The following is a 12,713-nucleotide window of genomic DNA, read 5'->3' as shown; positions in this document are numbered from 1 at the left end:
TGTCTCTCGAAGGATATCTTTCTTGCTTGTCTATTTCTCAGTTCTCTCACCAGAATCTTTTTTCATCTCAACCCAATAATGAACACTTTTCTCTGATTTTTAACTCCTTTGCCCTGATCTTCCACCCTTATAGCAAAAGCAAAAAGGAAGCTAGCAAACTATGCAATTTCCATCTCTAAGCTAAAAGTACAAAAGTCCATCTAATCTTTTCTAGTCCTAGGATATATCTTACCTTACTTTTTCTGAAATAATCCCACAGGCTGCCATGAAATCCTATTCCATTACCTCATCATGCTAGGGGGCAAAGGGACATCTTGAGTTGTAAGTCACAACCTCAAAATCCAAATTGCCCATCCTCTGAGCCAAAAAGCTTCTAAAGGAAAAAAATTGCAATATTTCTAAACCCATAAGTTGTTGATTTCTCTAATATTTAAGAATGAAATGAAAGGAAGCATTCTTTGAGTGCTCATGATGTATATGATTTGTGTTTCAGCTTCACCCAGGGGATAATTCTACTAGGACTCCTATCCAAACAGACCTCTACCTACAAGTTGTCATCTACGACCATGTTTCCAGGCGAAAGACTTAACCATCAACATGATACTGGGTCATTTTCCGTTTCCTCACAATAAGTTTAAATCACAAGACTCGTAGCTGTGAGGCAAATAAAGACATTTGAAGAGATCTTTTTCTTGACTGCCTTTTGATGAATAGAAGGGTAACTTGTACAATCTGATTTGAGATTTCTTGCTATAAAAGTCCTTTCATGAACATGGAAACCATATTGAATGAAGCAGTTCACATGAGTAAAAAATCATTGATGTTTCATAGATCCAATGGTTTATGACATTTCTAATCCTGGAGTTTTTAGTAGTACATAAGAATGTTGTGAATTTCTATTAGTGATAAGATGCGTGGAATACACCCTTATTCCACATAGCAAAAACTCTTGAAAGATGAGAGCATTGATAAAGTACTTATGTGATGCAAGGTCTACTATGACTTAGAAGGATAAAGTTTATATATTTCTCTAATTAAATAATGCAAATATGAAGCATTAAGTCACTTAATTCTCAGTAAAAGAACAATACAGGGATGATTCTGTCTGCATGACCCTGGACAAATTGTTTAACCTCTCTAGGTTGTCATTTCCTTATCTGTAAAATGAAAGTGATGACTTAATTGACCTTTATACCTCTTCTACCCATATGAACCTATAACATCTCAGGACATGATTGTGGAATTCATAATATTTTAAATATGATCCTGTGGCTGGTAGATGGGAGCTCCATTCTAGTTAGGGATGGTGAGGAACCTTCATGGGAACCTGGTGCCATTTTGAGGAACTGGTGATTCAGTGGGAGAAAAGCAAAAAAGTATGTGATCAAGGAGGAAGGTTTAGATAATCAGGCTGCTGTTTAGATAGTCAGTCAAGAGCTGAAGACTGGCAAATGAATGGATGACGACTTTGCATAGGATCAAAAGACACCATCAGAATTAAGGTTTGGAGGCCTACCAGGATAGCAGTTTTAACCTTAAACTGACAGGTAAATTTTAATCCAGATAACAAAAAAAACCTTTTCCCTCTAGTTACCAAAATGGGGCTAAATGGATTAAAGGGTAGGGAAAGGAGGACAGTGTCCTAGCAAAGGAGTTTGTTGATTTCAAAGGAACGAAATAGGGAGTGAGACTGAAGGTAAAGACAGTGAAGATCCTAATTATGGTGAACCAAGTCACAGGATGACAAAACAATCTTTGTGATTGACTTTGTTTATATATAAGCAGTACCTGAGATTTCCCTACACAATTTTAATAGTTAATATGATGAACAAAATGCATTGCTTGTGCTATGCTATTGTGGTCAGAGTGGAGGGAAAGACCATTGGAAAAGCAAAAAGTTTATAAAGTCTCTTGGCCCTAGTCTTATACAGTCTTTATAGGAGAACCACCCCCTCCCCCCATTCCCCATCATGTTTTCTTCAGTGTTTGTAGTGCAAAATCACTCAAGGAAAGGGGCTGTGGTCAACTAGCTAAGGGCACCTTTCTTATCCTATACCCAAAATAAGCTATAATATATATAATATAATATATATAATATAATATAATATAATAATGTGCAGCATGTGACCAAGTTTTTCACTCAAATACTGTTTGACAATTATGTAATTTTAGGATAAGAGACTATAATATAGATATATTTATCTGCAATTACCATTCCTGGAATTAACCTTGGGATAATGAAAATGAATGGCAAAATTTACAATGTAAAGGAGACGAGTTTTTGTGGAATTCTTTAATGGTGAGGTTGAAATATTTTTATATCTTCAGTGACAAGTTTCCAAGATTAATTATATTTCTAATATTTTAGCCCCTATTTAAGCAGTATTTTTAATTTGATCTCTACCCATTTGATGCCTCAGTGCAGTAGATGACTGAGCATTTCTCTGGAAGGTCACTAAAATAGTGTAACTTTATACCATGAATCATTGTAGAATCTTCCTCCACAGCAAATTCTGCTTAATTAGTGCCTGAAATAGTCTGACGTGTGCCTCTAACAGGACATTTAAGGCTCTTCATGATCCAGACCAAGACGGTCTTTTCAGACTTAATGCACTTTTTTATCTACTTTACATTATAACTAGGTTGGACTGTTCACCATTCATAGGATTTATACCTGAAAAAGGACCTCAGGGGTCATCAAGTGCAAACCCTTTATATTGCAGATCAGGAAACTGAGGCATATGTTAAGTGCCTTGCCCTGGATCACACACAGTCAGTTTGGGGCAAGGTTTGAACTCAGGACCGTCTTGACTCGTACAGTCACATACTCCATCCATTCATTCCTCCATGTTCCTTCTCATTCCATGATACGCTTCTTTCCCCAATAGATACTCTGTATTTTCCCATTTTCATGCCTTTGCTCACTAGTCCCTCTGTTTATTCACATTTTATTCACCTTTCACTTCCCAGCTTAAATATCTACCTCCTCCTCATTCCCCGAATATATCATGTCTCCTAAACTTATTTAATTTTTATTTTATTTTATATATTTATATTTATATGTTCATGATGTATATAATATATATGTATATATTTCTTATTATTTATTTTTTATATTTATTAATCTTTTTTCCTTTTTAACATTTTAGTTACTTATTTACATGTCCCCAGAATATAATGTTATTTTAGGGCAAAAACCTTGTATAATTCATCTATATGTAGCCCCTTGGGATACCCACACCCCAACTTGCATGATGCACTCCCCAGATAAGGCTTCTCTTAAATTCCCATTCATTCAAAACCATAACTCACAATCTCCCCCACCAATTTATTAACCTCTTCTATACTCAACTAAAAGACAGAATGAGTTCAAAGCAAGGCAAATAAAATAACAAAGAAACAATAAAACATTTTCCCTAATTGGCCTCATGATGATTTCTCCTGCATCAAGCCTCTCCCTCTACCATACCTCTCCTTCCACCATTCCATCCTCCATAAATGTACTTCCTTTGCTCTCTTTAATTTTGTTTTTGTCGTTGTTGTTTTTCCAGAAGCTCCACTTCGAGGAAGGGACCTCTGCCAGCTGCAGAACCTTCCCCTGATGGTCCATTTCCTCCATAAACCATCATTTTAGGGAAGGTGCCCCAAGCCAGCCACACTTATACCTTCATTCCTCCAGACACCAGTCCTGCTCTCTGAGCTTCTTTCTCCACCATGTCCTTGTCCACATTTTCCTCTCTAGTTCCTTTTTCATGTTGTCTTCCTCTGTTGTTTGAGGTGGGAGGAAGGATATTCAGTCTTCCTTTTTCTATTCAGATGGCATTTCCTCTCAAGAGCTGGGTTTCCTGTACTGGGCTCCCCCAATGGGCTTCTTTCATCCACTTGTCACAAGATTTCTTCAGGATTCTAGGGGTTGTTCTCTGGGGTTCCTAGGTTGCAGATTGGAGGCTGTAGAAGTAGTGCCCTTAATGGCCTCCCTAAAGGTTGCATCCCTAAACCCAGTGGAATGTTTGAGGGGCATTTGGGATGGTCTTAAAAATAAGGAAACTGAAGCCCATAGAGATGAAGTCTCTTGACTAAGGTTATTCAGGTACTAAGTAGCAGAGCCAAGATTAATTTTTTAATTTCCACATTAGTCATATTGTAAAGAACAATTAGAACCAAAAGGAAAAATCATGAGAGAGAGAGAGAGAAAGAGAGAGAGAGAGAGAGAGAGAATAGTACGTTACAATCTGAATTCAGACTCAATAGTTCTTTCTCTGGATATGGACAGCATTTTCCATCATGAGTTTTCTGGAATTGCCTTAGGTCGTTGCATTGCTGAGAAGAGCTAAGTCAAGAAAGTCTTTCCAGGTTTTTCTGAAATCTGCCTGCCTTCCTGAATGGTTAGATCAGATCACAACTCCACCCGCAAGGCATTTGGCTTCTATTTTTTTCATTCCCTTGGATTTGTTTTATTGATTCTTGATTTTTCTTAACGTCATTAGGTTCCATTTGCTCAATTCTAATTTTTAATGAATTATTTTCTTCAGCGAGCATTTGTACCTCCTTTTCCATTTGGCCAATTCTGATTTTTAAGGCATTCTTCTCCTCATTGGCTTTTTGTACCTTTTTTACCGTTTGATCTAGTCTGGGTTTTTTGGCATCTCATTTACCAAACTGATGACTCATTTTTCATTGTTTTATTGCATCACTCTCATTCCTCTCCCCATTTTTTCCTCTGCCTCTCTTACTCGATTTTCAAAATCCTTCATGAACTTTCCTATGACCTGAGACCAATTCCTATTTTTCTTGAAGGCTTTGGATATAACAGAGCCTTGTAATCTCCTTCTGTTGTTTGACCTCCTTACCATCTGTTGCTGAGAGCTCTGGAGAGAGCCTCTGCTGATCATGATTTAGTGGCTCCCAAGGATTTGGGATCCTGGTTTGCTGGGCCCAGGTCTGAGCTGATGAGGCCTGGACTGAACTGTGCTCCTTTCTCACCCTGGTGCAACAGACCTTTCCTTCCAACCTTCTAAGTTGTCTTTGGCTGAAAAATTGTTTTGCTCCATCTTTTTGTGGGTTCTCCCACCTTAGAATTTGTTTAGGGTCATTTAAAAGTATGTGGAAAGGTTTGAGTAAGAGCTCTGGTGAGTTCCCATCTATACTCTGCCATCTTATCTCTGCCTGGTTTAGTCTTTGTTTTAGTCTCTCCTTTAGTGAAGCCAGAAGTTTGAGTCATCCTGTTATGGACCTCAACTTAGCTTGAGCTATAATATACCATGTTATAGATAATATCTCACATAACATAGATTCTAAATTTATTTGTGCATGTGTGTATATGCATATGTATATATTAATGCATGCATTTAAGCCCCTCTGGAGCTTTGGACTGGCTTTATTTGTGAATGAAAAGTAAGGAATGCTGTTATGTAAGTGCTAAAGAAACGTATTGTGCATATATGTGTGTGTGTGTGTGCGTGTGTGTGTGCGCGCATGAAGGAAACTTGATTCTCATCTTTTTTTTAGAGATAGGTGCCAATATTAATCCAGAAATACTCAAACAATAAATATGCAACATTATAGCAATACTGCTTTGTGAAATTCTTTTATTGTACTTAAGCAGTGCAATATCAAAGCACCAGTCATCAAGTCAAATCATTAAAACTGTCTCAATGACTTTTCATAAAACATGTAGTGAATAATTCAGCATACAACAGCATTCTAAACTTGATTTGAGATACATACATAGCACAGCAGTAAGATTCAGGAATAGACAAATCTCCTAACAATATTTTCATGCTAGCATCAGCTAGGAAATGAAGCCAAGCTCATCTAGGTAAGTTCATTATACCTCAAAAATTTAAAAATTATATATAAAAAATTCTGAAATATTACCTAGGAAACAATTTTAGGATGCAATTAGGAAAGAAATAAAATTATCTGTGCTTGAAAAAAAATGCCACCTTTGGAGGGAGGAAAAAATGTAATTTCCAGAGTGAGAATGTAAAATTCCCTTTGGAGACAAAATAATCAAAGCAAAATATTTGAAACTTCAAAGGGCAGAGAAGATGCCAGCAAAATTCACAGCTGTCTCAGTAGGTGAGTTCTAGGAACAAGTGTGCCAAATTATTTTTGTGACACACTATCAGAATTAGAAAAAGCTGCACAGGAAACTGACCCAAATGCCTTCATCAAAGAAAAACAGCTACTAGCAATTCAGGGCAGGGGGTGGAGGGTAAGGATTGGTGGTAGAGTAGGGGGAGGGCTAGCTCCATCATAGCTTTTTCTGAAAAATAGATTTAACTGCCACTCATATGGTTAACCTGAGGCAAAATTCATAAAAGTGTAAACGGTAAAGCCAGAAATAGTTAAATGGTTAAAAACTATGACAATTGGTACCTAAAACAATAGGCACCATAAGATTGAAAGCCTCAGGGCTATTCACACGGAAATCACAATTGTTACAAAAGAAGAAATGAGGAATTATAACTGCAAAAAATATTCCTGTAGATAGAATTCCCCAGGTAGGTTTGGGAGGGATAATTTGGCACAATCTCAATCTCTCTCCCCTCCCTCTCTGTCTTTCTCTCTATCTCAGTCTCTGACTCTCTGTTATTCTCTCTGTCTGTCACACACACAAACACACAAACACACACAGAATACCAGTGAAATACTTCTGGAATTGGGAAACAGTTTACTCAGCCTCCAAGTGGGTGGGCAGTTGACTTCTGCAGTATTCTCACTGTGTGCTAAAGGGATGGGAATGCCATTGATCAGGACCCCTACTGCACAAATTAAATTGAACTGAAATGATTACGATAGCAATCTAAAATAAAGAAGAAAATCAGACTAGCAGCTTTCTATGGGTAAGGAAGAGTTTGGTCAATTGGCATTCATGAACAATTCAATACGGAACAGACAGTAAAAGATTCAAAAGGTCAAGGTCAAATTCTGCCTCTGTCCTTACAGCCTGAAGTTTGACATAAGAGAGGTTTCTATGCTGGGGGCAGGGAGTAATATCAAAAAATAGCCAAGTTTTCTGTTTCTTCTGATCCTATTTTTACACAGATAAAAGCCACACGTCCTTCAATAGTGCCCTCATTATTTTTTTCTAAATCTCACTCATTTTCTTCTAATTGTAATGCCAGTTATTAGTGAATACTTCAAGACCATCCATAAGAAAAGAATTCTTCCTGTTGCCCAATATAATGTTCATCCTGTTCTTTGAAATTCAGTTGAATATCAATGAGAGATGGCAGAACAGCATGGGCAAAGATTCAGAAAGGAAGTTACTAAACTCCAGAACTAAAGGCAGATGTTCATATCTCAGTTGTTACCATTTTTAAGCAAACCTTCAATGCCTTGATTTTCAAACTTTGTCAGAGGGAGGAGTCCTTGGATATTTTCAAGTGTTTCCTCACAGAATAGAGGAAGGGGGAGAAGGGGAGGAGGAGAGAAAGCAAAACTTTGTGTATATGTATATATACATGTAATGTATACACACACATATATGTATACACATATATACATACATACATATGTGCATGCATACATACACACTAGAACTTTGAAAAATATAAAATTCAAAGTTATATTTTATACTGAAATTTTATAATGGATCATAAAAATCACAACAGGATTTTAAATGTAGAGGGCTGGACATTTAATGGACAGAATTTATCAGGAATGTTTAGTAGACTTGATGAGGTTAAATGGTTGAAGCCATTGTTTGGGACTTGATAAGTGTGAACACTTCCTCAGGAGCTATTGTCTCACTTGGGGGGGATGATTTGATGAGTTCAGGTTACTATGAATAAAATTGTTTGAACCAGCCTTTAAAAGGGATCAGAAGTGGGATACAAGGGGAGATCCATACAAAAATGACCAAAGACTTGCTGTTGCACTTCCCTGGGGATACCATCTCTGCTCTCAAACTCAGAGATGGCAGCTATGGAGAGAGGAAATATTTGGTGAGAAGGTGGAATTTCTTGATGCCCAGACTTCTAGAGGAAACTCAGGAAGATAGAGGATGAAATATGTAGTGCTGGAGCTGGAGAAGTAATAGGAACAGAGGCACAACCAATCAACAAGCAATTACGAGGCATCTTTGAGGCAGCTAGGTGGTGCAGTGGATAGGTCACCAGTGCAGGAGTCAGGAGGACCTGAGTTCAAATCTCACCTCAGACACTTGACACTCACTAGCTGTGTGACCTTGGGCAACTCACTTAACTCCAATTGCCTCATCCTGGGTCATCTCCAGTCATCTTGATGAATATCTGGTCACTGGATTCAGATGGTTCTGGAGGAGAAGTGAGGCTGGTGACCTGCACAGCCCTCCCTCACTCAAAACACAGTCAAGTGCAAGTCATATCACTATTTTTCTGATGGCATGGTCTTCTTTGGCAACAAAGGACAAACACACTAGACGTCTACCATATGCCAGGCACCAGGGATGCCAAGATAAAAGGAAAGTCTTTACTCTCAAAGAGCTTGCATTCTCTCAGAGGGAAAAATTCACATATAAGCATATAACAAATAATCGCAAAATTGGTTAGTTGGTTGATTGTTACCCTTCATACTTGAAGAGGACCAGAATGACGTCCAGGTCAGAAGAGGGACACTTTCAATAGAAAATGAGCACAGAGGCGTTTGGAGGGAAGGCACTAGAAGTTGGGGAGATGTCAAAAGGCTTCCAATTTATGGCAATACTTGAGGGAAATCTTGAAGGAGGAAAGTGAACAAATCAGAGGTAAAGAGGAAGTATATTCCAGACATGAAGGTGAGTCAAAGGAAAAACACAAAGATGAGAGATGGAGTACCAGGAGCGAAGTATAGAAGAAATCTAGTTTGGCTGAAGTGGAGAGTGTGGGAAAGGCTGGTCAGTTAGAGCTATGTTGTGAAGGGCTTTAAAAACCCAACAGAAGGAATTATTTTAGCCTAGAGTCAATAAGGAGCCACTGAAACTTAATGGATGGGGGAATGATGTGGTTAAGAAAAATAGTATGGAAGATTAAAACCTGAACTTTGTCTCCCATGGCTACTATTAATTATTTAAATGGTGCTGATCTGATGGGAAAAGTGTTGACTTTCTCACAATAGATTTCCATCTGCAGTGAGCCCAGTCACTGAGGGGATCTGTCAGTCTGTAGACCTACAAAACTTCTTATACTAGAAAATGGGAATCAGCAGAATGTGTAAGGGAGGTAGATGGGGAGGAATGAATGGAGGGCAGAGGGAAGGGAGGTTGTCTCTCTAACAACCCCAGGTATGTGTCCAATCCTATCCTCAGTTATTAGCTCCAAGAAGATGTAACTAGGCTAACCATAACTATGTAGATTGATGCCACTTCAAATAATACATTCAGAATTTAATTTGCTTGGTCTTCCTGAATTCCTAGTTTCTAGGAAGTTCATCGTATAGTCATCCTTCTTGAATAACTTGAAATCATTTTTGAATTATTTCTACATCTAATCTTTTAACAGAGTTTATTGATTCTGCCTTCAGAATATTTTTCTATCTATCCCTTCCTTTCCATTCCCACTACTTCCATTCCCCCCATTTTAATTCTTCATTACATCTCTAGTGAACTCATTCTTGTCTCCTATCCATATTGCTAAAAGATTAATCATTTTAGAATGTAGCTTTGAACAAAAGCTTATTCAAAATCTTTTCCTAGTTTCCAGTTGTCTTCCAACTTAAGTTTGAACTCAATTACTTTCTCTCTGCAAATTCCCATCTCTCATACTATGTTGACATATGGAGTCTGCCTTTCCTTGTACTGCACCTTACAATCTCATTCAAACCATCTTAAGAAAGGGTCATATGGCAGGGTTGTATTAATTTGCATTTCTCTGAATATTAATGATTTTGTATCTGCTTCAAGTGGTTATTAATGGTTTGCATTCTTTCACAAATTTCATAACCTTTAATTTTAGGAATTATTTTTAATCTTATTTACTTGTGACTCTGTCTCCAGTCACTAAATCTCATAAAGATAAAAAGGGAGAATTATGTGACGGGAAAAAGGCAATTACAACTATCACCACAGACCAAAAAGACTAACAAGGTAACAACCTTGTGAATTAACAATACAGAATGGTAATCCCTAAATTACTCACTCAGCTCTTGCCTTGCTCTCATGCTCTGGGCACCCAAGCCAACCCACCAGCTTGTGTTCTATAATCTCCCCTGCTGCTGTTTCGTCTTTGCTATCTTCACCCCACCATTCTGCTGCAGCAAGCAGTAATCCTCTATTCTGCCAACTCACTTGCCAAAGAGGAGAAGATATAGAAAAGTGGGAGAGTCTGATCTACTTGATGCAACAGCATGCTGTAGATGAGGTGACAATACTCATTCAGAAAGAAGCAAAAACAGAGGGAACAAGGGGAAGGCACCAATGTGTGGGCCCATGTGGGGCTGCACTAGGCCCAAAGGAAAGGAGACTGGCAACCAGCTGAAACTAATTCTGTCCTCCCTCACTCCACCTCCAAAGCATTTTTCTGTAGGGATGAGACCAGTGAAAAATTAATTGCCTACCGCAGAAAATTTCAACTGCAAGTCAGATGGGAAAGTCTGATGGTCCTTATTGTGTGGTGGCAAGCAAATGCTAATATCATTTCCAATGATAAAATTGTGTTAGTTTCCGATGTTTAGCCATTTGACAGTACCAAAGACTTTTGAACAAGAATTTTCCTTTCAGGGTCTTCAATATGTGTGACTTTAGCACCTGCAAGGCGCATCTGCATAAGGATTGCTTTCCAAGATGATGGCTGAAGATTCTGGGCTAGAACTCATGCCAGTCTCATGAGCTTTTTGACTGTCTGCCTCATAGTCTAAGGGGAAATAGTGGTCCAGGAGACAGTGGTAATTTTATCTACCTGGCAGATGTTGGCTCTTGTCCCTCAGGCCTTGTCTGCTCTGTTTGTGACAATTAGTAGACAATTAGTGAGGTTGGCTGGACCCCTCTCCAGAGGAATTGCCTCATTTGAACTGGAAGCAGGATCTGGAGAGTTCCATACATGTCATCATCCCATGGCAGCCCACCCTGGAAGTAGGTCATTGGATCCTATGCTTCTGCCTGCCATCCCTAGAGATTTTATTTGCACCAACAATTACATTTGCCCAAACATATGCTGCTTTCACATTTCTGGCTTGAATTTCACCAGTTGAAGGGCTCATTTCTCTTTGGTAGTAAATGATATTTGGAAGAGGCCACAGAAGGCAAGATCTAATTCCTCCCCACATAGGCAGGTCATAAGGTTTAGGGAAGGTTTGGATCCAGTTCACTGAACACATTCCTTTTCAAAACCTAACATTTCCCTTCACAGTCCCATTAGAGAGCCAACTTCAATAAGATCTCAACTTGATGGGACCATGAATACACAGCTCCTAATTTTAGCTACCTGCAACAGTACAAAGGCCATACTGCATCTGGAGCCTGTAAGTGATTTTAAATAGCTTTCAGAAGTAGGCCTTCCGGAAACCTTCAAAGTCGAAGCTGTTGTGGTGAGAATCTCCAAACAGTTCATTTGCACATATCCTCAACAACCATGATTGTTTATTTCAATTATTTCAGTGGTGAAGCCCACCATCTTCAATCCCCTTTGTAGAGGAAATCCTATAGAGTATAGTAATAATCACTGTTCACAGTTCCCAATGTGAACCACTGTTCACAATTCCCAAATCTTATCCTCACTTTCAATCCCAGTTTCTTCCTTTGTATCTTTGATCTCAAGGGGATTTAACATATTTTTTGAATGAAACCTCTGGATTGCAGACTATACATCTGATCCATAGCCTGTTGCACCTGGAAGTTATCAACACTACTCCTACTTTCAATATTACTAAGCCTTGTCAAGTTAAAAGAGTGTATTGGCTCAAAATCCATGAAAACTGAGGGTCCCTCAATTCTTTTGGAGTGGTCATGCTCTTAGTGAATGGAAAGCCATAGAAACTGCTCAAAACTTCGGACCCGGGATCATTCAAGTCTCAGTGACAGTTTCCTTGTCTTTTAGAGGAAAACAAACAACCTATAAGTCAGGGCCTCTTTAGTCTTGGTAGATAGAGCCCCTCCTTCAAAGATAATTTTCAGACTTACAGGATGAGTTATTCTTGCTTTAAGTCATTGTCTTTAATCTTTTGAAATATCACATTCTAGAATTGTCTTTTTTTTATAGTAGTTTCTTCTAAATCTTAAGTGACCCTGATTATGGTTCCTTGGTATTTGAATTCCCATTCAAACTGTTAACTGTATTTTTCTTTGACCTGGAAGGTCTGGATGTTGGCCATGACATTCCTGGGAGTTATAAATTTGGAGCTTCTTTAAGGAGGTGACTCATTAGTCTATTTTCACTTTGCCTGATGGTTCTAATAGATCTATGCAGTTTTCTTTCATGATTTCTTGAAAAGTAGATCCAAGTTTTTTTTTTTGCTTAGTCATGTTTTTTCCAGGGTCACACAGCTAGTAAGTAATTTCTTTCTTAGAGCAATCCAAGTTTCTGGCCTCCTTCAGAACAGAACATCAGCTGGCCTCTGGTCTGCTTACCTGAACTTGTGCTAGACCCTTTGGCAGAATCTCCCTGACAAAACTCATTGGCTTCTGGCTGTGGTTTTTACAGAGTCCTGGGTTGACCGAATAAACGTATTATTTCTTTGGATTTCTTATTCATTGTTTATCCTGTTATCCATTTACTAGAATACAAGGAGAAAAAATGGACTTTCTGTAGCCTTAA

At 38.4% G+C, this 12,713-nt stretch overlaps 1 protein-coding gene across 3 annotated transcripts in view; it reads left to right on the top strand.

Moving 5' to 3' along the window:
* The window catches only part of CFAP299 (cilia and flagella associated protein 299), a 423,854-nt gene extending 423,170 nt beyond the window's left edge, over nucleotides 1-684 (top strand). For all 3 annotated transcript variants that reach the window (XM_072623233.1, XM_072623231.1, XM_072623230.1), the window contains one exon: nucleotides 494-684. In XM_072623233.1, the coding sequence (XP_072479334.1) occupies nucleotides 494-632 (139 nt within the window). In that variant the 3' untranslated portion in view covers nucleotides 633-684. The remainder of the gene's footprint in view (nucleotides 1-493) is intronic.
* Nucleotides 685-12,713: the final 12,029 nt, after the last annotated feature.

Source organism: Notamacropus eugenii, chromosome 7 (genome assembly GCF_028372415.1).
Source record: "Notamacropus eugenii isolate mMacEug1 chromosome 7, mMacEug1.pri_v2, whole genome shotgun sequence".
In the NCBI taxonomy this organism is placed as follows: domain Eukaryota; kingdom Metazoa; phylum Chordata; class Mammalia; order Diprotodontia; family Macropodidae; genus Notamacropus; species Notamacropus eugenii.
This window is presented reverse-complemented; position numbering and strand designations above follow the sequence as displayed.